Genomic DNA, 27,321 nt, shown 5'->3' on the forward strand with positions numbered 1-27,321 from the left:
GTAACACTTTTAGCAAAGTCTAGCTTTTCTTCTTTCACTATTTTCAAAATGATGTGTTTCAATTTTGAGTCCTGAAATATCATTTTAATCTTGAAAACTGCAACAGTAAGTTCCAGACGAGCCCCAGAAATCAGATTCAAGCTCTCAGTCATTGCTTTTATAAAAGGAAGTAAAACAAACAGAGAAATTTGTTTCAGATTAGACTGAAATACTGTATCTTTCCAATTTATTTTATTTTTTTATTTGGGCATTAATCTGAAGTATTACATATTATCACTGCCCTTTGCAAGCTGGATCTTCACTAGAAAATGTTGTGCTCTTAGCTCCAGCTGGTGAGGTAGTGGTGGGGCAGTAAAACCCTTGAGATATCAGGCAATTTATCGTTTATGGTTGGACTCGATGATCTGGTGGATCTCTTCCAACCTGGTTATTCTATGATTCTGTGATTTAGCAGTGTCTTTGGGCGGCTCTACCAAAATACAGGTAGCCCAGGAAGGGGACTGACAGAAGCAGTTCTGGGTTCCTTGAGGACTAGGAGGGATCCCCAGTGGTGTTGATTGAGCTCAATAAGCAGTGGTGGTGGGTAAAGTGTTGGACCCCAGGGAGACCTTGGCAGGGATGAAGTGGTTGTTGGCGAGTTGAACTGAGCAGCTGGCTTTAGAAATATCAGCAATGACAGGAGCCTGTCACTGGAAAACTTGGGGAGAAGTTGGAGAAGGAGTGGAGTCATCATCTTGATGCCTGCATGAAGACACAGGGGTAAATGAAATCAAGTGAAAAAGGATAAATTCAGGATGTATAAATACCACAGGAGGGAGGATGATGGATGGGAAGGAGGAAGAAAGTACTTGTTTTGAAGAAAATTGCTGTCAGATGATTCAGGGGATGAAGGAATGTGTCTGATGTAGCTTGGGAATTGGCTGTGAGCACTGAGATGCTATGGAAATACTTGCACACTAATGTAAGGAGGCTTGGAAATGGAGTTGTTGGAGGGTCCATAGCAATCTGCAGCACAGTACATGAAGGGAAAACTGTGGGGTTAGCACTGCATGCAGTGGTGAGCTACTGTCTTACCTGAATAGCTGAGATAGGAGGGTCAAAATTTCTAGGAGGAAGGAAGGGTAAAAGGGATGATAGTACCACAAGTAAGCAGTGGAGTCACTGGGTATGAGATAAGGGCTCTATAAAGTTATTAGACAAGCAGGAATTGCAATTATTGCCTTGATTTACCATGAATAATAATAAAAAGAAACCAAAACCCCAAAATTTTCTACAGAGCAATTTGAATCTTAAAGATCAAGAAGCACCAGATAAAGTGACAATTGACAATCTCCAGGAAGAATTAGGTCTTCTACAGGTAATTAAAAGAAGTAATAAAAGACTTGCCGACTATAGAAAGAATAAGATGAAATGGAAAGAAGTGTTGGGGGCTCTCTACATAGAGCGGCAGGACTAGAGATGAAAACAATGTTGTTACTGTCCTAGAACTGATGATTGCTTTGCTTTGGTTTTCGAGAGGGATAATAATGATGGAGTCTAGGTGATGGAGTGGAGATCATTGCATCGGAATGGGAGTAAAGTTCAAAAGCCTCGTGTGCATGAGTGGGAGACAGATTAAGGTGTGAATAACAGTGATTAGGTGGTCTCCACAAAACCCAGGGCACAGGATTTCTGCTCAGACTGTATCTCTGATTTTGCAGGGAGCTAGAAAACACCAAATAGAAAGCAGTAAAAGGAATCAGACAAGGAGTTGCCGATATCCGAAGGTGGCTGTGGCAGTGGTTAAGCATATCTTCAACCCAAAGGAGATTTGTCTGACTTCAGGATGAGTTTAACCCGCATGAAAAGCCATCCTGAACAAACCCCAAAATATGTTGTTTGCAGCACAGATGTTGCCAGCACCCTGCAGACTCTCTCTGAGCATCAGTTTTTGTGGAAAAGAAAACAAATCCACAACTTTAACACGCACATGGAAATGTGTTCTTCATAATCTGCCATCAAACTCTTTCCGAACATTCATATTTGCTAAAGAAAACAGTAATTTATTTGAATTTTATGAGGTTAGTTATGCTCTTTGTGCCATTCCATATGTGCAAATAAATTTGACATGCCTACAGTTGTTAGGCAGAATTGTATGAATGTTTGTTATGAACCACACTGGTTCAGAGCATTTTATTAAATAGCACAAGTCCCCAAACTACAATTTATCAGTCAATACTCAACCTTTGTACCTTAAACTACAGTCTTGTTTGTGTACAACGTTGTATGTTTTCATTCCTTTAGGTTTTATTGAAGAATATGCAGGTGATCAATTCAAGTACTAAGCTGGCCTGGAAACCGCAATTATTCAGTCTGTCTTAAAAACAGCTGCAATTCCCTAAAGCTTAGGGATTTGTTATTTTTTCTTCCTGAATATTTCAGCTTGGAGGCTGGCAGTAGATGACCTTGCGTTCTTTTAGAATCTGCGTGTTGGGGTTGGTTTTTTTTGTTTGTTTCTGATTTGTTTTGCTGTGCTATTTCATCTGTACTGTTGGTACAGCATTGACAATCCATGACAAGAAACCCATGATGATCCAGTGAGCCAAGGAAGGACATTTATATCATTAGAAAAGCATACTGAGCAGATCCCAAGGGTTTCCTGAGAATCACCTGGCAGGACATAAGCTGCTCTGTGCCTAATGATACAAAGGCATCATTCCCTCAAAGCAGGATTTGCTCCTGAATGGCTACTGGAAGCCAGCAGATTTGCACAATGGATTTGTCAAACACATAGCAGTTGATAACATCTAAAAAACTAATTTTATTCTTTCCATCCCACTTTTTATTACCTCTCCAAAACTGAATCGTGCAAACCAAATGGCTTTAGTGCTCAATCTCTCCAGAAATGCCTGGAAAGAAATGCTGCCTTTTATCCAAGCAAATGTAAATACAGAGCAAAGACAAATCCAGTGAGATGCTGGTTGAGCGTTGTTGATTTCCACTCATTTCTATTAAAGTGGCAGATGTTTGTAGCCTTGCAGTTGGTTCCACAGAGTCAATGGTCTGACTCCTTTTGTAACCAAGCTTTTAAGTCTGGTGACAATTCTTAGTGTAAATATGAATGATTTCCCCCACAGGTGAACTCCAGCTTTGGCCTCTTTGTAACCCTTGGCTTGGACTTTGACTTCTGACCTTTGTTTATATAGCAGAAATTCAGAAATTCTCTCAAACACTCTCAGCAATATTGGAAAAGCACCTGAGTGTCTTGTCAGAAAGCTAATTTTGGACTGTGTTGGTCACAGGCAAACAAAAGTGCTCAGTTGATTTAAATATCTGCTATTCCTGCAGTGAAAAAGGGTGTTATGAAATATCAATTAGCTCGCCTTGCAGACTGCAGTGAGCAGGAAGCCAGCATTTGCTTTAACAATGTGAATGTACAGGAAGCTTATAGAATCATAGAATCACCAGGTTGGAAGAGACCCACCGGATCATCGAGTCCAACCATCCCCATCAATCACTAACCCATGTCCCTCAGCACCTCGTCCACCCGTCCCTTAAACCCCTCCAGGGAAGGTGACTCAACCCCCTCCCTGGGCAGCCTTTACCAGTGCCCAATGACCCTTTCCATGAAAATTTTTTTCCTAATGTCCAGCCTGAACCTCCCCTGGTGGAGCTTGAGGCCATTCCCTTTTGTCCTGTCCCCTGTCCCTTGGGAGAAGAGCCCAGCTCCCTCCTCTCCACAACCTCCTTCCAGGTAGTTGTAGAGAGCTATGAGGTTGTATGAGTTGTAGAGAGCTATGGGTTGTAGAGAGCAATGAGGTCTCCCCTCAGTCTTCTCTTCCCCAGCTCTCTCAGATGTTCCTACACTACTGTGCGGTGAAACCAAGCCTGTGTGTTGGTGAAGGATGAATTCTTGAACAGTAGTTTCCATATTGACCTTTGAGTTCCTTTAATGAATGTGGACTCCCAAGCAGGTTGAGTTTTGAGGCAGGAGGAGCGATCTGCTCATGGAAGCAGAGGAGCAGCCAGTAAAGAATAAGGCATTATTGAGTGCAGAGTTAGGAAATCATAGAATCATAGAATAACCAGGTGAGAGGGTGCGCTGTGGAAAACAAGGCAGATTAGCACTGTGCTAAAGCCCAAGAGGTTTCACTTAAAAGCTCTGCCAGAGGAATCGTCTGTCCCCTTGGACAACTTACTCCAGCCCACGGTTTCCAGTCTATAAAATAAGAACGTTAATTCTTCCTGCCTCCCACTCTCCATTTATATATCCTTTCTGTTTACATGGTGAGGAGTGTCTTCTGCTGCAGAGCCCAGCCGTTGAGTCCTGATCTCAGGTGCTGTTTGACCCAAAGCAGATTTTACTTTCTCTTAGATCAGGCTGGGCATCTTGCACATAGAGCTGGTACAAGTGACATTGTCGGCTGTGGTTTTACAAATGTTCCTGTAGATGTGTACAAAGCAAGAGGGGCCAGAGCAACAAGAGCAGAAGGAAGCAGTTTTCTTTTAAATGACCTATTTATACTGTCAATGAAACAGCAACGTGCACATATGCAGGTATTGTATAAGTAGTTATTTACTTAACTGATGCCCTTGATTCAATGTGGGTGTTTACAAGGAGAACAAATGGTTGATATGAGGCAATAAGTCAGGCAGTTCAGTTTCTTGGTTTTTCATAAAGGGAAATGTACTTTGTAGTAGTCAACTTCTGAGTATATGGCAAAGGAGGTTTTTAGTCTGAATCATTTCTTTGAAGGATTTTAGACATTTGCCTCCCACAAGTTATAATAATGCTCTGAAAGTGGCTTCTTTGTATGATCAGTGAAGCTGCATTCTGGTGCCTCATGGTTTATGAGAAATAAACACAAGGGAGTGGTCCCGGATCATATAAATTCAAGATGTAACAGCAACAAGCAGGAGGGGAGGGGGAAACCTCTGTGCAGCATCCAAGTGGAAGCATCCATCCAGGAGCAGGGGTCTTTGCAGTGTCAGGCTGAGGGTGGCAGAGCCCAGCCTCCTCTCCAGACCTCACATGGAGAGTACAAGTTTGGAAAAAACCAAATAGTTTTGCAAGTGTCTGCTCAAACACATCGCCAGCAAGCAAGAGCACTTTGGACATGCTGTGTAAGAAGAGATTTGCATCTTAATGACTGTGAGTGTGGCCTCGGCTTTCTTTACTTCTCAGTTTTTCTCCTGTGTTTATTTTAAGTAAGGCTGATTTTCACTCTCTTGTTTGCTTAGTTTGTCCTGGTATAGTAAAACAGTTAAGAAACACGTGGCAGAGCCTGAGAAAGCCTGGAGTAGGGCATCCCACAGTGGTGAGGGTATCTTTAACATCGTGAGTATAGCAGGTTGAATGAAGATCTGTTCCCACTCAGCCTGGGAATTTGGGTGAGTTTTGAACCTAGGGCCACACAGCAGTCCCCCAGACCAAGTCATTGCTGCTCTCCTTCCACAAGAAGGATGTTGAGGCTCTGGAGCGAGTCCAGAGGAGAGCAACGGAGCTGGTGAGGGGGCTGGAGAACAAGAGGAGCGGCTGAGAGAGCTGGGGGTGTTTATCCTGGAGAAGAGGAGGCTGAGGGGAGACCTCATTGCTCTCTCCAACTACCTGAAAGGAGGTTGTGGAGAGGAGGGAGCTGGGCTCTTCTCCCAAGGGACAGGGGACAGGATGAGAGGGAATGGCCTCAAGCTCCACCAGGGGAGGTTCAGGCTGGACATTAAGGAAAAATTTTCGTGGAAAGGGTCACAGCATGACATGGGCAGAGCTCACCAGGCAGACGGCTGAGATGGGGTTAATACCTGCAGTCCCGTAATGGGGAGTACAAGGCTGTGAGTGACAAAAGGTTTCCAGAGGCACAAGTTTATTTCTTGTCTTATGACTGGTTGGTTTTCCCAATTGCCTTTCAGTGCAATATCGTTTTACGGTGTGTGGTACATCTGCCTCATAATTCAGACATCTCCTTGCAAAGTCGAAGTCTTGCCGTATGGACTGTTAGCTGCATAAGTCTGCTCTAAACCATGGAGGAGATATAACAGTACAAGATTCCAGGTGTTAGGAGGCTAACTGTCCTCCCTACGTAACCCCTCATGACAGGTAGTGGTGATGATGGGGAAAGGAGTCTTTGTCTGGATTCCTGAGTAGGAACAGAGCCCCTCCAGTGTGGTGGGAATAATATAGTATACATCGTTTTGCAACTGTAAGTTTAGTCTTGTAGGGGCCACTGACTTCAGCGTGTCTTCTGGTAGCTTAGTACCTCTGAGGCTCTTTGATCATGGAAATTATACAATGAGCACCAGAGCTCACTAAAAATACTATTACCCAGTAAGAGATTAAGAGAAGAAAAATTTACTTGTGAGAAAGTAAAGCAAAGAATAGAAGGAAGAAAGGAAAACCATGAAGCTTTGCATGGGGAGGGTGCATGCCAGTGAAGTTCTGACCTTCCCAATTTTTTACTCTTTGCTTAGTAGCTGAGGGCAGAAATATTCTCCAGGTGCAATGAATCACTAGGTTATTCCTTGACTTCTCAGCATTTTTTTCTCCAGGGAGGGAAGATGATAAGAAATGAGACAGGTTCTTAGGTTATCAGTCTGATTCCCCAAATATTAAGTTATTTTTTTGTAGTAGTATGTCTCACGATTGGTTTATTTGTACCTTAAAGGTCCCGTTGAACCCAAACCATTCTATGAATCTAAGTCTTCCATAGCTCATTTTGGAGAGCGGTTGCAGCCCTCATACTCTGAAGAAATGCGATTCATGTGAGGCCATAGGATTGCACCAGTGTCAGAAAACTCATCAAGAGGAGGAGATCCGTATCCTAGGGCTCACAGTTAAATACTGGACTCGGCAGGGTTCCAACACATGGGTGCATGCGTGTGCATCCTGAGTTTGTTCTGCTTTCTCAGATCCTTTACAAGTGTGTGAATACTGGCTGCTCATGACCTTGGAAAGTTAAACCTTCAGGCAGTAACAGACAGTACTGAGAAAAAAAAAAAAGGAATGAAATAATGATTTGACAGTCTGACAGCAAGACATTGTGTTCGGGTGTGTGTGGAGCTGATCTGATCTGTGCATGATGATGATTGGAAATGCGTTTGTGTTTGGATGTGCATGTAGCTGTATTAAATGTGCTTGCATGTGATATCTATAATATTATACGTGTTTAAGGAAATAGAGGATTTTAAGAAAGCAAAATTTGGCAGTGGTTAAAAAAAAAAAAAGGTAGTAGTGAAATACTTCTGATCTGGATGCAGTGATTACAGCGCTATCTGGCTGCTCTCCAGTTCCTTTTAAGTGCTGTTTTAAAGTGTTACTGCAGTCACGCCGAGCGCATGAAGTGGGAGGCTTCTCCATGCCCTCTGAGCAGGAAAACAAAGAGCTTTGAAGCCTCTGGTCTGGGGAAGATAATTCAGGTTAATTTTCTGTTTAAGGAATCAGCTGCTAAAAAGCTAAATTTTGCAGAAAAATCCCATTAAATAGGAGGAGAAAACAGAAGATAGCTGAACTGCTCAAGTGCTCCTCATTTCTACTTTGCTAAATGAATTATTCCTACTTAATCTTTTCTTCAACAAATCCAGAAAATGATACAAAGGGATTTATGAAGTTAGGCATCCTTTATAAAAATTCAGTGTCTGGATTCTCCAACTGAGGAGCAGAAAATTAGTATTTAGTAAAAACCTTTTCCACTTTGGCTGTGTTTATATTGTTACCAGAAACTCTTAGGTCTTAAAATCCAGCGTTAACATCATATCTGCAGCGATACAGAGCTCATCAGTACCTCTCTGGAAAGCTACCTGGGCAGCATCGAGGTGTTGTGGTCACAGCCAGCTTGTTGGTGGTACCCCAACCATGGTTAGAGCTTGCTCTGATGACTCACTGAGAGCTGTGCTCTTCACAGGTCCATCTATTCTTTTCAAGGAGGTCTCTCACCAGTTGACTTTTCCCAAAGAAGCACTGCCAGCTGCCTTATACAGGAAATTTTATAACCTTGAATATTTAATATGAAGGGATGATTTCTAAATTCTGCAGGTTGAAGCCAAGTGATCTCCTTGATAATGGGCTCTTGGACCTGTTTTGCGTTTTACAGTCTCATCACATAAAGTCCTTCTGTCTTTTTGGTGTGCACTCCAGGTTTGCCTCTGCACAAATAAATGTGCCTGAACACTCCTACACAGAGAGCGCTTCTGTTGTAAGCATTAAAGGTCAGTTGTAAATGCTCTGCAGGGGTGAAGCTGTGTTACAGGACACTCCAACACGACCAGCTCGGTCTGTATTTAAGAAGTGACAACTGAAGCTTTAGAGAAAGAAAACAACTCATTCCTGGGCATTTTCTGCCTGGACTTGTTCAAAGCATCCAACACGGTCCTGCATGACATTCTTGTCTCTAAATTGGAAAGATATGGATTTGACAGATGGACCAACTTGCCTACCACCTCAAAAGTCGAATTCCCCTGTTGTTTTACCTTATATGCAATGGGATTTGGTTTTTTTCTTCTTTGTCTGAGTATTTTGTGATTTAGTAAAACACAGAGCCCTAGAGCAGGCCAGCATCTCTTAAAGACTCATCTCTCGAAATTTTCACAAACCCACCTCAGATTCCAGTAAACTGCAGTCCTTTCTTCCATGGCTATTTGCAAACATTAATGAACAACGTGTCACAGTCAATCCTATATGCTTGAGACATTTTATCCTTTAAGTGTGTAGGCATCCCAGCTACCAATGGATTTGAGTAAAACAGTTGGATGTGTAACCCTGGTTTGCTGTCACTGCTATGTGATTGTCTGCAGAAGGACTCCATCTCTCTTAACCTCTTTTCAGATGGAAAAAGATATTTTGTTCAGCAGCCAAAGGGAAATGCAAGCATCCTGGTGGAAAACAAGCTGTTTCGAAACCTTGGCTGCAAGCTACCCACACATCATAGTTGTCAGCCAGGCTGCACACGCATAGTTACAGGGAATAAAATAGAGAGGACCTTCTGTTCCTATTCAGAAAGGTCTCTTCCCATTCACCTACACCAAAGGATTGTCATCAGCTGCCAGCATTAATTTGTTCTCCTATGTAGGTTTCCAGCCAAAGAAGAGTAAAATACGTCTAATTCTAGCCAGCAGGAGCACTTGCAATGCAAATGCTGGCCCATATATTATAAAGCATTAATGTGACCCACTTCTTGATTTCTTGGGGTAATTTCCAATTTTATTTATTTCTCTTTTAATTAACTTCTGGGAAGAGAAGCTGAAATATCAGTATGGGGAAAATAAAATATGAGCAACAAAGCCCGTTTTTATTTTGAGTCTGTGCGTCCCTTGTAATAGCAGTTTATTTAAAAAGGAGCCTGGAATAATCCAGTTTAAGCAAAGCAAAGAACTCTACTGAAGCCAAACTGTGTGTGGGTGTCCTCTTGTCAGGGCTCCCAGAAGAGGAGAGCGGGAAAGGCTGTTAGTCAGACCTCAGATATTGCAGGAGATGTTGGCTATTCAGTAATTGGCATTTTTCCTTGGCATACCAGTAAAGAGCCACTACTCTGGTGTGCTGGGAGAGGGTGCATTCCATTGGGAATATCCTCAGATTACCTAATGTCCTGCTCTGTTGTTGTTGTAAAAGAAAATCCCAAGAATACGTGATTGGAAGAGGTGTCCAACACAAGGGCCTAGCAGGTGGGTTAGAAATGAGTCTCTGCTCCTCTTCTTGTCGTTCCACCACGTGCTGCATGTGCAGAAGGTCCCAGGACGGGGTCCGGTGTTGCTGCTCTGTGTCACCTGCAGAGGATTGTGTTGTATGGGGTGCTCCCACCTCACCGCTTGTATCTGGATGTGAAGCCACAACAGCCTTCAGGCACAGTTCCCACGGAGGAAAAAATCACTATGGGTCTTAGCTTATTACCACGTTAGCAGAGAATTATCCATACACTCCCTTTTCTCACAGTGGAGTCTCTTGATGCTACAGGCTTTTCAACGTTCAGCAAGTCAGGCATAAGTATAAAACTTCACATTATCTCAGCTTACTTTTATAATTTGTTTAAATAATGTCTTTTTCCTCAGCGTATCGCTCTTTAGAATTCCTGTGGCAGCAGTATAGCTAAGGATGTGTTAAATGTAGTAATTTAGGCATTAAAGGCAGGTGATTATGTTCCTTAGAAAAAGAACCAAATAAATTGATGATTAGCTTTTGAAACAGCAGGTGAGTGGATAAGGTGCAATTCTGTTTCCACTGGTGGGTTTGAATGTGTAAGCATCATCTTTCTTTGTTATGTATCCATGGATTTGATTTTAAATTATTTGGCTTGGAGATACTAAATGGTTGTATGTTATTTATAGAAAACTGCATATTCCCAAGTTCTGCACTGTCAAATCCCTGTCTGTACTGGTTTAAAGCGAGCACTAGAACACTAATGATTAAGTATATATAGGAATAGTAATTAAATTTCATATGATGATAAATAAATTAGAACTGAACAAAGCATTTGTTTTAAAATAAATTTTAAAAAAAGTGTAGTTAGTTATTTCCTAGCTCTGTGAGAATTACTGCAGACAATAAAGAGGGCATGAAAACTTGGAGCCTGTATAAATATCGATTGTTATGTTCGGGGTATATTTCAGATATTTACCCTCTCCAAGGAGAGCTTCCCCTGGTCAATTCTTTCCATTGATTTTGAGTTTGCCTGCTCAGAAGCTGAAAATGTTGATACTGGTGGGTAAAGGACAAGAAGAGCAATCAACTGGGAAAGGTTTTTATGATAGTCTGCTTCCATTTTTTAACGGGGAAAAATTCTTAATGGCAGCAGGTCTTGTATGTTCCCCTTTAAACTTATCAATCAAACCAATAGCAATTTACAAACTCCTGGGTGTTTTCATTTGCTCTGACAGGACCCCTTTTCTGTTTTTTCTCTCTCTACAGACAGTGAGATCATTCCTCCTGACTGCCTGCGGCCCCGCTCCTTCACTGCCATCCGCCGGCCCTCGCTGCGGCGAGAGACAGAGGACACGCGCCTCTCGGTCAGCTTGTGTGACCTCAACCTGCAGGAGGAGACCTTCCACATGACGGCCACCACGTGCCCCATCCCGCAGAACTCCCTCAACTCGCAGCACTCCCACCTCCTTCCCTCGCAGCTGGAGAGCGACCTCCGCTTCCACCACCTCCGGGGACCCCACGTCAAAATCCTCGACGACCAAACCGTGGCCCGCCTGGAGCACGCTCGGGAGGAGAGGACTTTGGTTTTCACCAGCAGACCCCTGCGGATCAACGAAACCATCTTTGTCAAGATCAACAAGTCCAACGCTGTGCGCATGGGGACGCTGTCCTATGGGGTGACGTCCTGCGACCCCAGCACCTTGCGCCCCAGCGACCTCCCCTATAACCCTGAGTCCTTGGTTGACCGAAAGGAGTTCTGGGCCATTTGCCGAGTGGTGGTGCCCCTCCAGAGCGGAGACATCCTGGGATTTATGGTGAATTCGGATGGAGAGCTGCACTTGAGTCACAACGGTGCTGGCACAGGCATGCAGGTCTGCGTGGACTCTTCCCAGCCCCTCTGGATGTTCTTTGTTTTACACGGCGCAGTCACGCAAATTCGATTGTTGGGTATGTTGGACCTCCTTTTCCCAAACTTCATGCTTAAGGTAGCAAGGGGGGAATACATCGTGGGGGAAGGGTGGAGGGAATTAATGCCTCCTTTCCTGCTCTAGGATCAGGTGCAATTTTTGTTTTTATAAAAAGACTGAAAAAAAATTACAGAGTGAGATATGTAGCACGTGGATGTGAGTTACAACTCTTAACTCTTTGCACTTCTGTAGCACCCTTCGCTTGATGTTCTCCAAGCTCTTTTCAGATAATAAATTAAGAATCAGAGACCTCTATTAAAAGTGCTGAGGAGTCACCACTGACCTAGAAGAGGCAAGGAAGGGGGAGGAGAGGTACTTTGGGCCAACGCAGAGCATAGTCAGCAGGGGAAAAATAGGATCTGACGTCCTTTTCTGTGTTAGATATCTGGCACGACCAATTCCCAACACCAGTAGTCCCCTCGCTTTCCATAAGTTTATATCTGAGAGGCTGAGAGGAAGCTCTGTGCCTCAAGATTTTGGGGGCAGACAGAGTGTGTCACTGAGCAGCTCAACAGGAGAAGGGTTTCTTTGTCCTCCAGCCCTATTGAAGGCAGTGTAGTTCGTATATACTGATGGACCTCTGAAGAACTGGCCTCTTTCTCTTGATATATTTGCTCTGTTTTCAAGCTGTATTAACTGAAGGCCTTCATTTAGATGCTGAAAGTCATGTTTTGGAGGTGTGGAGGGAAAAGCCTTGAAAATAGCATTTGCTGAGAATAAAGTTGAAGGTGTGTGTGTGTGTTGGACACGAGTGTAGTTTGTTGTTTGGTCATGGCTTTAGACTGTATTGTGGTTCTGCTGGTGTCAGTCTCGGAAAGTAAATGGTAGATTCTGAGAACATGATGTAATTCCTGGTACTCCTCTAACTGGAGATGATTTAAAAATGCTCCTTTTTTGTTTATACTGATATATTCATATAACTTTAAATATACTTACATTCCTTTTTGCTTCAAATCCTTACTATTAAGATGCCCCTCTTACCCACAGGGAAAAAACAAAAAAACCCAACCCAGAGGCCAACAGACACCTCCTTTTTTAGGATTTATAGATGGTCTTTGGACATAAATTGTGGTGAATGCACACGTCTCTCTAGAGGATCCAGTTCACCATGATCACAGTCTGAAATGTCCTATGTAATTTCCTTAAAGCTGACCACAGGACTATGCTGTGACTGTTTTGTGGCTGTTAAAGGCTCACAGATAACAAATGGAGTAGTGCAATTTATTTCTGGGAGCCCAAGACTCAATCCCTGATAAATCAGCCTGATTACATTTGTTGTGGGTACTCTGCATAATCCAGGGCTAGCTCTGCTCTCCACCAAAATGTCATTGTGATAATGGTACATGAAGTCAAACAGATCTGGGTAAAGTAGGAGATTAAATGCTCCTGTATACATCAGAAGAAAAACATCCTCAGGTCATTGAGCTGCTGGTAAAACTAAGTCATCCACCAGTCCCTGTGCGTGTCCTCCCTCCCTGTTCACAAGTTCAGCCCAAACCAGTACGCTCTCTGCTTGGATCCGTGAAATTTAATCTGCTGAGTTGGAAAACTCCTTCCTACTTGTATTTGTAACCACAGAACAGACACTTCTGGCCTCAGTCACTGGAGGAGACTCTGAAAATGGGTGATTGTTCTTAAGTGAGATGTAAGTGAACAGAGCCGGACTTGCTGACCTTGCCTCTCTCAAGGAAAGGGCAGGAGTACAGCTCTATCCAGGTCCACCTGGGCAGCAGGCTGCTATCACCCAGTTAAAAGCTAAGAAATTGGAGCTTGCCTATGTTCTTTAACAGGTATTAAAATTCAAACAGAGCTTCTCAGACCGATATTTCCTGTATGACAGTGCTGGAAATAGCACGGTCCCAGTATCAGTACAGTGCAGCTGCCCAGAGAAGAGCAGTGATGCTGTCCCAAAGTAATTCTGTGGATCAGCAGTATCCTGACAGAAGGCAGAGGAAATAATGAACTCACATCTCCAGCTTTTGCAATGTAACTAGGGAGGTGATGTGCGCTGTTTGCACTGCAGTGGAACAGATTATGGTACTTGCCATAATATCTGTCATTGTAATATTAGAAAATGTAAGAATATTAAGTGTTCATCTTTCTAATGACAGTCTCCACCTTCAGAATGCAAACTGGAGCCATTTTATGCGCTCTTATCTTTTGTAGTTTGAGCTTTATATCACAAAAGAAGACATGCTTATAGTCATCTTTTTCTACTTTTAATGTAGAGAGATCCGTTTTTTGAAAGAAATGAGACAAATACTGCGAGAGGCATAATTGTAGCAAAACTGTCTTACATAGCAGATGTCATTCTGTTTCTGGGGGCATACCATTATTAGATCAATCAAAACAATGTTATGCAGTGTCAAAGGAACATCAGTGCTGCAGCTGACTATAAAATGAAATTAAAGTTGCTGGTTTAGCTTCTTATTGAGCTATTCTGTTTCATTTGTATGATGGAGAAGGTGGAGAGCAGCAATGCCACAAGAAGTGATTTGATTTTGACTCAAAGAACACGGTGGTTCAGGGTATTGATCACTGGACACTACAATTCATGCCTTGAGATTAGTTATTTAGTCTTGACCTAGAGCAGGACCAGGCTCAGGTCTCCTGGCTTGTGCTGACTGCACTATTCCACAGTGTTGGGGACAAAATATATGTTTCCTAATCTAAATATAAGGGGAGACCATCTCTGCCCAGGCTGATGGTCCCTTTAAGAAAGGAGAGCATTGTGGAATTGGTTTGATAGTGAAGAATTCTGGCTCCTGTTTCCTTCTGCAATCTGGCATCGTATACTGGCAATGTATTTGCTGTAGGAGGAATTTAAAAAACAAAAAGAAAATAAAGATGAAGTTGGAAATGCTAATTTTCTTTATGTTATCCCGGAAAAGGGAAAATAGATTAAACCCAAGCACCAATATAGCATGGTGAGAGGCCAGAGTCATCTGCAGCGGGAGGTGGAAGGATGTTAGTTTGTTAAAAAGAAAAGGTTAAAAGGCAACTTGACCACAGGGAGGGAAGTTTAATGAAAGAGGAGGGTACTTTAATGATACAGCACAAAAAATATCAGTCTGCTTGAAAATGAAGGGAGACAAATTTAAATTAAACATAAGTGAGTTAATTAAACATAATTAAATACAGGAACTAGCTATTGAGGGAGGCAATAGATCTTTTTGTCAGGATTGGAAGCTCTTCTAAATATTTTACATATAAAGCACTGGTCTTAATTCAGAAATTCTGTGGGTTATGCACATAAGACAACCAAACAGAAACCCAGATCATTAGGCAAGTAGAAATGAAACAGTCTTTGCATATCCTTCAGGAATGCCATTAGTTCAGGCTTGGCTTGGGTTTTTTTCAGGCATCATTCCTGTACAGTCGACAAAAGAAGCCTATTAAATTTGATTTACTGCTTTCAGCTTTTGCTGGTAAGCATTTCAGCTCACACGCAGTTTTATCGACAGCTCTGAAAGGTTGAAATGAGCCAGTCTGGATACGTTGGTCTGGTTTTGGTCTGCTTTTGGTGGTGTAATTCATTTATGAAGTTAAATTGATTGACCCCATAAGGTTTTACAATGTATGACTCATGTCTGGAGGAGCTATCATGGCAATAAGTTTATATATTTAGTGTTTTGGGATCCAAATGGTTGGGGATATTCTTTCATTTTCTTTTGTCTCGGAGTGAATCACCAGCATGTAAAACATCTTCCTTCGTCTCCTTTATTTGGGGTTTTTGTTGTTGTTGTTTTGTGGGTTTTTTTGGTGTGGTTTCCCTTGTGAATTTCATCCTTTCCAGTAACATTGATTTTTTTTTTTCTTTTGAGCCATGAAGTAACATGTTCCATTCATAGTCAGACTAATGAAGCTGAGCTGCCAACTTATCCCTGTCCTTTCTATCCATGCACTTCAGTAACTCCAGCCCCACCAGAACAGCTGCACAATATTGCAGCTCTCTGGCCAAAAGCCAACATTAGGCCTGAAAAAAACAACCCAAGAGCCAGAATTTGGTGTGGATAAGTCTATATTCATGCTGGGTAGATGCAGAGTGTGGGGGCCAAGCTCTCCTGCCTCCTTTACCAGGGGCACAGGAGTTGGGGATCCTGCTTAGCTGCCTGTTGCAAAATATTTAGAAATCAGTTGTTGCTGAGGGTTCCATCCGGCTTTCAGATTTCCTTGAAATTAGGCTCAAGATGGGGGAAGCAAGGAGGGAAGAGCTGACCAAAGACTTGCAGGCAGAACAACTGTGAAACTCCTTGGGTTTCCTGACAACAGCAGTCAGCGAAAGACCAAATTGGGAATTAGTTCAGCTGAGTACCGGATAAAAGGTGCTGGCAAAGGCTCTTTAATTCAACAGTGAAATTCGATCTCAGGTGGCCTTAGTGCTAGTGTGTAGGGGCAAACTGTAGTCAATCCCATTACAGGCAGATTTACTCAAAGCTGTGCCCGTTAGGACTCTTGCTGGTGGCCAAGCTTAGCAGCTCTTGTAGTGCTGACCATGTTGCAGCAAAGCCCTTATCCTGAGGGCCCCACTGGGAAGAGTTGCTGTTTCACGGGTGAACAGAATAGTTTCTTGCTTAGGTGACACTGAGCAATGGTTTACCACGGGAATTACTTTGCCTCCTTCTGTGACATTCATCATACTGCTCTTTGTGGTTAATTTTTACTTTAGCTCCATCCCAGGTGAGTGAGCAGCTCTCCATGGAGCACTAGTGATTCATAGGTCATATCTGAGTCTTGAAGACCACCCTCTGGTTTTTAACCAAGATTATTTCTCTGCATCCCAGGATTCCTCACTTATCTGGCTTATACCATTCCTGCAACTACTGCCTCCAGGTTATCTCCAAGGGAGACTTTCTTCCCTCTTCTCTGGTCTCTGCAGTGACACTTGCCTGGCTTGATTCTCTGAAGAATCTGTAGGGCTTTTGGGGAGCTGATCCCATTTTAATGTCTCTCTTCCCAGGCTTTTGCCTATTCCTACGTAAACAATTTTCTTAGCCTGTGGTTGCTTCTTGAGTGTTCTGGGACTTCAGCATCCCATGGCAGAGTATCTGTCCCTTCCAAAAAAGCTTATCCACTCTGCATGCAGTTATATATATATTTGCACGCGCGATTACTGCAGTAAGCGCACAAAAATATTTAAATGATAATTGGCATGTATGATTTTTATATATACTGCCCGTGTGCACACGGTAGGTACAGTTTGCACAAAATTATCTCACACAGGTGACGAGAATCCAGGATCTTTGTTCTGCAATTCTGAATATATAAGCTTCTCTTGTTTGAGACAAGATAGTTCTTTGCAGTAGTAAATTGCACACAATAAATCACAGTTGTGGCATGTTACTCGTTTGGGTACTTGATCCTTCTCCACCTTGGCTCATGCCAGTAACATGGCAATTGCTGAGTTAAACACAGCATAAGCCTGATAAATGCATAATATTGCACAGACATGCATGTAATGAATCTCTTCCTCTAACAAGTGGTGAATTAGTAGTGCCTCAGAGTTCTATCATCCATGTGTTTTGTTTTTTTTTTTTAAATTTTGGAAACATTTCCCACTTGTATGGAAAATGGCTTCATTAAGCTGATTGGAATCGTAACAGGCGTGTGTTGTGTAGCACTTAACTGCCTGGAGTCCTTGTGCACTGCAGGGTACACGGTATTTTATGGTGTTAGAAAGCAGGGAGGAAGGAAGAGGGTTAATGTTCAGCGCCTCTTGGAAAGAAACCCACTTGTATTAATTGATGCCTCTTCCTAAACTCTCCTATCATGCATGGTTTTATCCTGCATTGCCAATGCAATATGTTAAGTTTTAAGAGTATTACAGTGTATGTAACTTCTGGGCTTGACTCTAGCCCTGCCCAGGGCCCTCCGTTCATGTTCTCTTTTATATGCGTTGGTTTAAAGGAGACTTAGCACAAAGGGAAACCGCTGCGTTAGAGAGGACAAGTTGCTCTATAACTTGTGCCTTGGAAAACTGCATGGTCATGGAGAACTGGATGCAGTCAAATGCTTGTCCCTTGTGGTCAGTGTCAGCAACATCGGAGTTAATACTTGCTCATGGCACCTTTGTAGCATCGCAGTGAAATATCATCACACGACACTAACCCAGACTTGCTGTGGGGAAGTGAGTGAGCACGGAGGTCTCAGCCAGTATTTGGCTAAAGCAGGCAGACCTCCTCTTAAGTGACAACCACAGGGCTTGCAAATGTCTTGTCCCCTGCATACTGTCTTGCACGAGAGCAGGAATTATCATCATCGCTAGGATAATAAACTCTCCCTGGCTGCAGTGAGTTGTTCATAGTAAGTGGTGTATAGATCTCCCTTATCTCATAATGCCTTTGCCTGCCTGCAGTGAATATACAGGATATGAGATCATATCTTTGAATTGCAACTTGTCTGTCAGGACAGATAAAATCTGCCTATTCTTTGAATTAACACTGGCACGAGTTAGTTATTCTGACTGCTATGAGAGTGACACAGCAGACTAAACTCTTTTTCTTCTTTGTCAGATGCCTTTTTATCCGGCAGAGAAGCCCACAGAATGGTTCTGGACAAGAAACGTGAAAGTATTTGTTTCTCATAGGCATCTACCACCCTGGGTTAGGCAGCAATTTTCGTTTTGCTTACAGAACTACTTCTGCTGTGTTCACCCAAATATTCTGAGACAGAGGGCCTTTTGGGCATGGAGGTGGAATAGGAACAGAAACATATTTTTGGTCAGGGTAATTAATACCTGTGATCTTTTAGAGAGCTTTTCATTTTGTCTTTCTTAAATGAGATGAAAACTCCAACTCATTTTTCTTGTGATTCAGCTACTTAATCCAGGCTTCTGTTCTTACCTCTTCTCAATCTAAACATCTGTCTTTGTGCTTTGTGGGTCTAGTATTTCTCAGGTTGAGAGATGGGGCCCCATTTGAGGCTCTTTCACTCCAGTTCAGCTAGATGTTCATTGCGTGCTCTCCATGCCCTCAAGATTTTGCTGGATGAAGTGCTGGATAACCACTGGACTTCAGCTGTCAGGTCAGGAGAGATGCTTTCTAAGTTTGCTGTGTGCTCTTTGCTTTCAGACAGCACGTCAGGCTTGAGGGTGAATCAAAAACCTCGGTGGTGTCTGGAGCTTTCGTGTTTCTCCTGCTTAGCATCTGACTGCAGGAGGTTAATAGAGCTGCTGGTGCCCCTGCTGCCCTTCTGGACACAACAGACAGTGATGCTCCAGTGAAGCCACAGGGTTCACTCCTTTTCTGATTCAGATGAAAGTCTGAACTATTGTTCTTCATGTGTTTTGTATCTAACTTTTACTTCTCCAAACAGTCACTGTCTAACACAGGCTTTATGGTTTTGCATGCAAAATCTGCTAGGCTGCTATTTGACCTATTTCTGGACATTTCTGTAGCAAAACACAACATCCCATATGTCTTCATGGGCTTATAAAGAGCGAAATGTAATATTGTTCTATACAGAACAGTTTTTAAATCCTCTAGGAAAAGCTTGAATGCAAAAAACCACATGGATCATCCACTGCTGTGGGTCACCTGAGAGGCAGAGATGAGCTGCAGCTCAGAGGCTGCTCTCTGAGAACATGGTTGGAAAAAACCACTGAGCCCAAGGGGAAGGAAGCTCTAGTTTCTAGTCAATGCAGTATTGTTTCCATCACCGTGGGAACATTAAAAAAAAAAAAAGGCTATGTAAATACATGTATTTTGTAGCTTTCAGAAGTGATTGATATGTTTACATCCGTCCCTAACATTATTGTTGATCTTTAACTACCATGTACCAGGGCAGCAACAGGTGCTTTGTTCCTTTGTTTTAGAATGATGGATTCAAAAGTCCCTGTTGGGTAAGACCTGAGTGGCCCCAGGGGACAGAACAGCTCTCCTGCAGACTCAGCTGGGAGGCAGGAAAATGTGATAATGTACAGAAAGGTCTATAGCTGCTCTTTGGAGCAGAGTGCGTCATTTTAGCATTGAGAATGTCTGGCTGAATCCGTGTTCGGGATTTGCATCTCTCGCTACATCTGGTGGAACATTTGTGCTAGTGAAAACCGGTTACTGAATTAAAATGTGGTAGGGTTGCAAAGCTTGTCATGAAAAGACGCACCTTTTCGTGGCTGTGCCTGTGATGGAATATCTGGCTTTCTAGTATCAGCGTTAAGGGAGAGATGTTAGTCTGACTTCTGCCTGGGGAATATCCGAAGACAGAAATTTCGTCTTGTGAGCAAAAGGAAAATCGCTGCCTAACCCTGGAGATCCCAGTACACTGTGTTTTGCCGTTAGATTGCAAGATCGAGAGAGTATAGATTTAGTGTCCTTTTCCAGGTTCCCTGCTTCAGTGTGGGCTTTTGCTCTTGTATTATGTGAAAGAGCTGCGTCGTTGCACTAGTCTGCATTCTCCAATAGTTAAAAGTATGTCTCTGCCTTTTCCTTAAATGAATGGATGAATGGAGAAAAACTAAAGTGGGGAAGTTCTGCACATGCTACATCCATGAGCAGAAAAAAAAAAAACAAACGAAAAAAGATTTATATAGAAGATATTTCAGTAAAAAAATGGTAAGGACCAAAACTGAGGTCCCAGTCCTACCAGTCTTGCACATGGTTATTTGTTAAGGGTATTCACATACCAGTGGCTACTATAAAGCCGAAGATCTGTAGTACATTAGGTTAAGCAGAGATATGGCACTTACAGGGTTAAGTTACTCTAGTATCTGGTCTCAGTAACATCGCAGCCCACTCACACTGTAGCTCAGTACCCAAAGTTATGCCACATTTTTGAAAGAACCTTGATCCTATTTAGATAACAAAAAGCAATGGCCCTGATACATTGAGAGTGTTAAATGTGGGAAAAGATAGAATAAGGAGTTTCTGAGATAGGGGAATTATTTTAGCTGACAGGCTTAAAACTCTGGCTCCTAACAGAAGAGAATTGAGAGTTTTGAAAGGCATCTAAATTATTATGACTGTCAGGTGCCTGGTGCTCACTGGGCTAAAACATATGAGAAGTGCACAGCTCTCTTATCACCCTTAAATATTCCAGTTGAAGTCTGCAGCCACATTTCAGTAGCTGTTCTAGGCTTTTTCTCTATGTGCTGGAAGCTCTGGGACCTGTGGATGGATGGAACAACACTGAAGATCTGTGATTACTATTGGTAATTACCTGATGTTTATTAGCTGTCTTATTTCTGCAGCAAATGTGTTATAAAAAGAGAAGGGGCTGTCGATGTGCTCCACACGATACTCAGCATATGGACAAGTCAGTATGTTGTATAAGACTTTATCTTCCTTAGAAAGTAAGGCAGGAGGCTCCCATATTTTTTTTCTTTTAGGAGCAAAGTTTTGCTGAGGTCCTGGTAAGGAAAGACCATTAAAAATCTGTAGATGGTCAAACGATGTGAACTGTGAGTTGGACAGTAGTGGTCGTTTACTGACAGCATCCTGTAAGCCAGGAAGAACAAAGTTGAAGTTGGATGGGTTCAAAGGAAGGAGAAGGGATAGCTCTGGAGTGCAGGGCCAGTGATTATACATTAGTTTTATAACACCATTAAGAACCTTGACAGGTAATGGAAATAGCAGGAGGTGAGTCAACCTGAGATGGTGTTTGGTATTGCCAGAAAGCATTCTGGGGGCAGAAGTAATGATATGCATTCCTAATTGCAGCCAGAAAACACTGAATATTGCTCATTTGTTTCTTTTCTTCCTTAAAAGAACAGTCTCCAGACTGTGCAATAACTGCGTTTACAGTTCAAAGCAGCAGACGTTGTCAGCCTGTGGAGTCCAGTTTCTGCAAGGCTTCCACAAACACAGTCCCAGTGCTCTGGTGGAAACATCGTGCTTGCAGGTCTTTTGGGTTAAGATCTAAAAAAGCGCAATGGGACTGTAAAGCGTTGCATTTAATTTTGAGGGGGAAAGGGATAAAAGAGGGAGACAGAGACTTAGTGAAATAGGTAGAGTTTTACTTTTGTCTCCTTATGAACATGAGCCCTCCTCCCACACAGGGACAGCACGACGAGTGCCTTGGTCAAATCCCAGGAAGTTACTGGATACCTTTCACTGCCTGATGGATGGTTTTCACAGCCTGATGGAGTTCGGCCTGTTGTCATTATTTGAGGAATAATATATGAAGAACAGCCCTGCCCCTCTATCACCTCTCTCAGGAATACACACCAGATTAAGAAATGTGTTATGAATACCTTAAACTGTCAGTTTCCCAACGTTTAGAGATCCAAAGTCAACAGTAATAAGGAAGCAACATGCTTTTCAGCATCACTTTACTTTTCTCTCCATTTCAGCTGTAGTTTGTGTCTGGAAGTTTTAATGTACTGCTTGCTAGCAATGGGTTGGGAATAGCTGCAGAACAGACTCACGGCAGCTGCTCCCTGCTTTAGGGCCACGGAGATGCCCTAGGGATCTAATTGCAGCACAGAAAATGCCCCTAAGCCTATTCAGGAAAATACAAACAGCACATTACTCTTCCCTCCTGGTTTTGTTGTTGTGATTGTTTTCTGATTCTCTCTCTCTGGGTTCTACACAGTAGAAGCAGATCAACACAATCACTTTGTTATGAGAAAAAATGTAGAAATAATATTTTTATAAATTAATTTAAGGGGGAGAATGAGTTGAAATGTCTGTATTTTCTTTAGGGAGTATGGACTTTGTAAATCCTCCTCAGACAGCTGCCATTAAGAGATGTGCTTAAAAGTTGGGACAGCCTCAGGACACGCTCCCTTAGAGTGGATTGCAGCGATCTCAGGAACCGCTCTGTTTGCCGGAGAGCCAAAAGCATCTCTGAGAACCGCAATTGCTGTATTTTGGTCACAGTTAGAACATCATATAAAAGGGTGGATACAGATAACTATGCTCATAAAAAACATAAATGCTGGAGGGGATCTCAAGACACTAGGTACCTAACTTTCCTGGTCTTAAAGAGCTCTAATGGTGAAGATGCCGTAGTCTCTCTAGATAGTCTTACAGTGCTTCCCTACGTACATATCTAACCTGAATATCTTAGAAGTCTGAACCCATGATTTCTTGTCTTATTCAGAATTTTCATGAAGAACAGATTGTTTCTTCTGTCCTTTTATGTTGCCATCTAAAAATCATAGAATCATACAACATTTTAGATCAGGAGGGACCCCTGGTAATTATCTAGTCCAACCTGCTGCTCTAAGCAAGGCGAACTTCCAAGTCAGCACAAGACCACATCCAGTTGAGGTTTGAGTATGGGGACAGAGGGACAGAGATACCACGATGCCTCCAGGCTCCTCCTCTGCTCCTTAACCAGCCTCCTATGACCCTGGATCAGTGCAACCTTTTCATAGTGAGACGGTGTTGTCGATTTATGGTCATCTGGTGACCTTCAGCAATGCTTTCTTCTGTAGGACAGCTGTATTTCTAATTGAATGGTCTAATTCCCTGGCTTGTATTTGGGTAGCTGGTTATCTCTGCTTGGTTATCTCTGCATTTTGCATTTGATCGTACGAACACCATCCCATTTATTTCTGATCCTGTTTCCAGTCTGGCAAGACCATTTTGAATCATGAATCTTTAGCATATTAACAGCCTTTTCTAGCATGATGTTGCCCGTGTGTTCCATAGTAATGCTCTCTCCTACTGAAAATATAATACTGTCTTTCCTTTTGTGGGCGGACAGAGAGATTCATTTATTTGCACTTCTCCCAGAGTGATGACAGAAATAGGGAGAGTCAATTTGCATTGGATTTTGCTAATAATTGAAATTTGCAAAGATAAAACAGCAAATGAAATTGATTCAAAATCCATTTAGAGGTGATTCCAGTCTGTTCAGCGTGTTTGAGATCAAGTGTGAGACAAGCTAGCAGCAGAGACAATTTATCTGGGGCCTTTAGAGAGTGGAAGAAGGTTTATATTGATTTATTTAGAATAATTTTTTTTTTTTTTCAAATCATGGTTTGAATGCTGGCTCTTGGTTGGAGCTCAATGCACACAATGAGCATATTTGGCCTTGAGCACATGTATCTGGTTTTAGTTAAGCCAAGCTGGCCACACTCATTCCATCCTGCACATGATCTCATTCCTTGCTTCTTGTCATGGTATCTGCACACCATCCAGCAATATATTAACAGGGTGAGTAACGTGTCTTCTGTTGATTACTCTGTCACCAAGGGAGAAGTGTGTCTTGTCTGGTAGAGAACCCAGATTGTTTTAAACAAAGCTCTGTGCTTATCCTGGAGAAAAGTCAAGAGCTGTGCCTTGCGTTAGGAGAAAGAATTGGGAAGGTGTGTGCTGGCCCTTGGGTCTTGGGTAAGGCCAGTTTGGGACTCGGATTAGCTTCAGACGAAGAAGATCACGTTTCCTGCACTGATGAGCATTCCTTGCACTGTGGAAAGGCTGTTTGCACTGCTGCCAGCATGCTTCATCGGTTCATACTCTGGGACACTTGGGGCACCTCCAAGTTCTCCTGTCAGTCCAGGAGGAAAAATGCTCCTAATAGTCTTTATTTTGCATCTAATGAAACGACCAGGTTGGTGTTAGAAATGCAGTGTGCTGTGTGTCAGCTGAATTGAAGAAAAGTCCCCAGGCTGCAGGAAGGAGAGGGAAGGCTTGAAAAACTTGTTAGGCTGCTCAGCGTTGATATTTGTTCTGTGTGCAGTGAACGAGCTGAAATTTGTGCCCCTGCTGGGCCTGTTGACACTCTGTGTTACCCAGGGGCAGGTTTTCTGCTACAGTGGTGTGGGGTTGGAGGAGAATGACCATTGCTTGTGGCTGTCAGTAGAGGCTGCATACTCTTTGCACACTTACTGAGCTGAACGCCAGCCTCAGCTCCCATCTGTGCAATAAAGGAGGCGCCTCTTTACAGCATCCCCAGTGCAAGAGCCCCAAAGCCCTTTATAGAGGGGCTAATTCAGCTTCAGGTTGTGCCCACAGAGCACTCCTCATTTGAAGAGGAGTGAAACTGAGGGACTGAAGGCTGAAGAAAATTGCATCTCCTCCTGTACACAGTCCTCAGAACAGATTATGACCCCTGCTTAGTCCTTGTGCTACACCTAAGCTGCTCAGTCTTGTTCTGCTAAAAAGGACAGGGGAATCTAGCATTTGGGGGATTTTGCACAACCCGTAGCTGGCACTCAGAGTCCCTGCTTGCCGGGTTTGGTCCTTCTTGGCTCAGTAGTTCCCCTGCAAACAGGAACTGAAGGACCATGCCAGCCCATGGGGGTTTCCTGGCCTCCTCCTGCTGCTTTTTTTCTCTGGTGAGTAGCCTCCAGCTCACCAAGGATGCTGTGAATCCAAATCCTCTGTGTCTCTCAGTTCCTTATATGGTAACACAAAGAAGTCTTAGCATTTTAGTTCTGATTTGGAGTTACCCTTCTTATCTTCTCAGCCGGGGAGCTAGAAACTTTAAAACGGTAGGGAAACTAGTTCTTACCACCAAGAAACCGTACCTTGATCCATGCATGTGTACACCACAGATGCCACTGTGTGACTGAAGACCGGGCTGCATCATTAACATTCAAATTCCCCATAAAACTTTGCAGCAGCTACAGTTTTAAGCATTCCCATTTCCCCCCCGGCTTCTGGAAGGGGCTTTAATATACCTGTCAAGCAAAATAAAGAGGTTTAAATGGTAGGAGGGTGTCAAGCAGGCTGTGGGCAGACAGCAGACTGACAGAGATGTGATGGTAAGCATGGAGAGCAGGGGGTAATGGAACTTGGGACACCTAGGAGGGACTTGAAGGGGCTCTACACTCTTGAGCCATCACATCCAGACAGCGAGAGAATGTTCCTGAATGGAGGGAGAGGTGTCCTTGTTCATCCCAGAGCCAAATGCAGTTTGATGACTTATCCCTTTCTCTGACAGTGGCCTTACAAGAAGAGGCAGAGCAGTGAGCAAAGCTAAGTTTTCCCGGTTGCCAGAGCTTCGTGTTAGTCTCCGGGAATCACTTGAGTGACTCTGCATGAATTGGTCAGAGCCTGGGATGAGACAAAGTGATAGTTCATGTGCTGGAGTCCAGCCCACCCTCCAGGCTGCATCCTCCTCTGCTGGCTACAGGTCCCATCACTGGATATCGTGCCGAGGGCGCATACGAGAACGAAACCATAAGGAAAGTAACTGCATTCAATGTCTTGAGACACGTTTCAAGGCAGAAACAAAGGATTATGCCGGCTAAAGGAACTTTAGCAAATTTCAGGGGATAGCTGCTAGAATACAAAAAACTATATGAAGTGTCTTCTTTTATCTCTTCCCTAGATTCCATGCTGATGAGACAGCAATTCTGACAAGCACTGAGAACTGCACCCCCTGCCACATATCCCCAGTGCTCTGTCAGCCTCCGTTTTCAGGAGTAACTGTGGTTTTCTTTTCTTGTGGTGCAGGTTCTACCATATTAGCTGAGCGGCTTGGGCTGTCCACTCCAAGCTCACCCACATCAACACCTAATTCCCCCACCGTCCTCTGCAGTGGTGTCTCTGACCCCATACTGTCTACGTGTGGCTCTGGCCCTCTCTGCAGCTCCATCAGTGGTAAGTGTGGTGGGATCTCTCCCCACCTTCCCTCTGCTTCCTCCTGCCTGCTCCTTCACTGCCTCCCTTTCATGGTCTCAGGCTTGTCTCCCAGAAGGATTCTAAAACCACAATGATCAACAGAGCCTCCTGTCAGCCCCCTCAGGGAGGAAGGGAGAGCCTCTGCAAAGTCTATTTTCAGTCTGTTTTATGTGGAAGCCACTTAGATGCCTAGACAGCAATATTTCTCCAACCCCTTTCATCACGAAAAGTCCCAAGGGAGGCAGCTGAGTTTCTATTTCGTGCATGGCCCTGTGACGCACAGCTCCTTCTGGAGAGCTGTGTGGCGGTGACATGTTGCACGCTAGCTGAGACTGGAGATATGAGGATGCTGACTGCCCCCCTTCCCCTCTCCACACGCCTTCAATACCCTCTTCAGGAAAAGGCAGTGTCGATATTTCGAATATGCTGATGAATTCCAGTGACATTTAGTAAATGCATTAGAAAACAATAGGCTGTTCTGCAGCATTTTTAAAACCCCAGGGACCTGCACGATCCCAAGGCATTGATGGTGGGATGTACAGATTAAGAAGTCCTTGTCATTGTTGTCTAGACCAATTGTTAAGTGTCAAGTCTAATAACTGGTAACAATAAACATTCAAATTTGTAATGAGTTTTGGAGGAAAACCCTGAAATTTTCTCATTACCTTGCTCCCTCAGCTGGCTTCATTGGTGAGACCTCATTATGCGTGTGTGTAGAACACTATTACTGCAGCCCCTTGTAACTTGCAAAATAATGTGCCCACTATGAGCTTGGGGCTGTCCATGTGGGTACCACCTCACCCCTGTTCCAAAAGATCCACACAGGGTGGTTTGTAGCCAGGCATTGTGGTCCCACATCCCTTGGTTGGCACTGGAGATGAAGCATTGCTTGTCTTGCGAGCTGCTGCCACCGTGTGCCACCTGTCCTCTCTCTTTTCAAAGCAGATGACTTGATCTGCCTCTCCTTTTTCCTCGGTTAATGTTTAAACAGGGGTTTGAAAACGTGAAACTGCTCTTTGTCCCTGCTCTGTGGGAACAGCTGTCTCTTGGTTTGCTCTGCATGGGCAGCAGGTCCCAGCAGATGCTGCCTTTCTGCTGCCCTGAGACTTGGCATGTGGACTAGGGCTCAGTGAGTGGCACAGGAGGGACTCCTGACCCTAGAGCATCGGTAGCTGGCTTAAGGCTCCAATACCCTGGAATGTCGAGAAGCCTTTTAAGCAGCATGAGTGACCCTCTT

General features: G+C 43.4%; 1 protein-coding gene across 3 annotated transcripts in view; it reads left to right on the plus strand.

The window, feature by feature from the left end:
* Positions 1–27,321, plus strand: part of NEURL1 (neuralized E3 ubiquitin protein ligase 1) — a 152,781-nt gene that overhangs the window by 122,388 nt on the left and 3,072 nt on the right. For all 3 annotated transcript variants that reach the window (XM_069864205.1, XM_069864207.1, XM_069864206.1), the window contains exons 4-5: positions 10,871–11,551; positions 25,917–26,063. In XM_069864205.1, the coding sequence (XP_069720306.1) occupies positions 10,871–11,551; positions 25,917–26,063 (828 nt within the window). The remainder of the gene's footprint in view (positions 1–10,870; positions 11,552–25,916; positions 26,064–27,321) is intronic.

This window comes from Phaenicophaeus curvirostris, chromosome 9 (assembly GCF_032191515.1).
Source record: "Phaenicophaeus curvirostris isolate KB17595 chromosome 9, BPBGC_Pcur_1.0, whole genome shotgun sequence".
Taxonomy (NCBI): domain Eukaryota; kingdom Metazoa; phylum Chordata; class Aves; order Cuculiformes; family Cuculidae; genus Phaenicophaeus; species Phaenicophaeus curvirostris.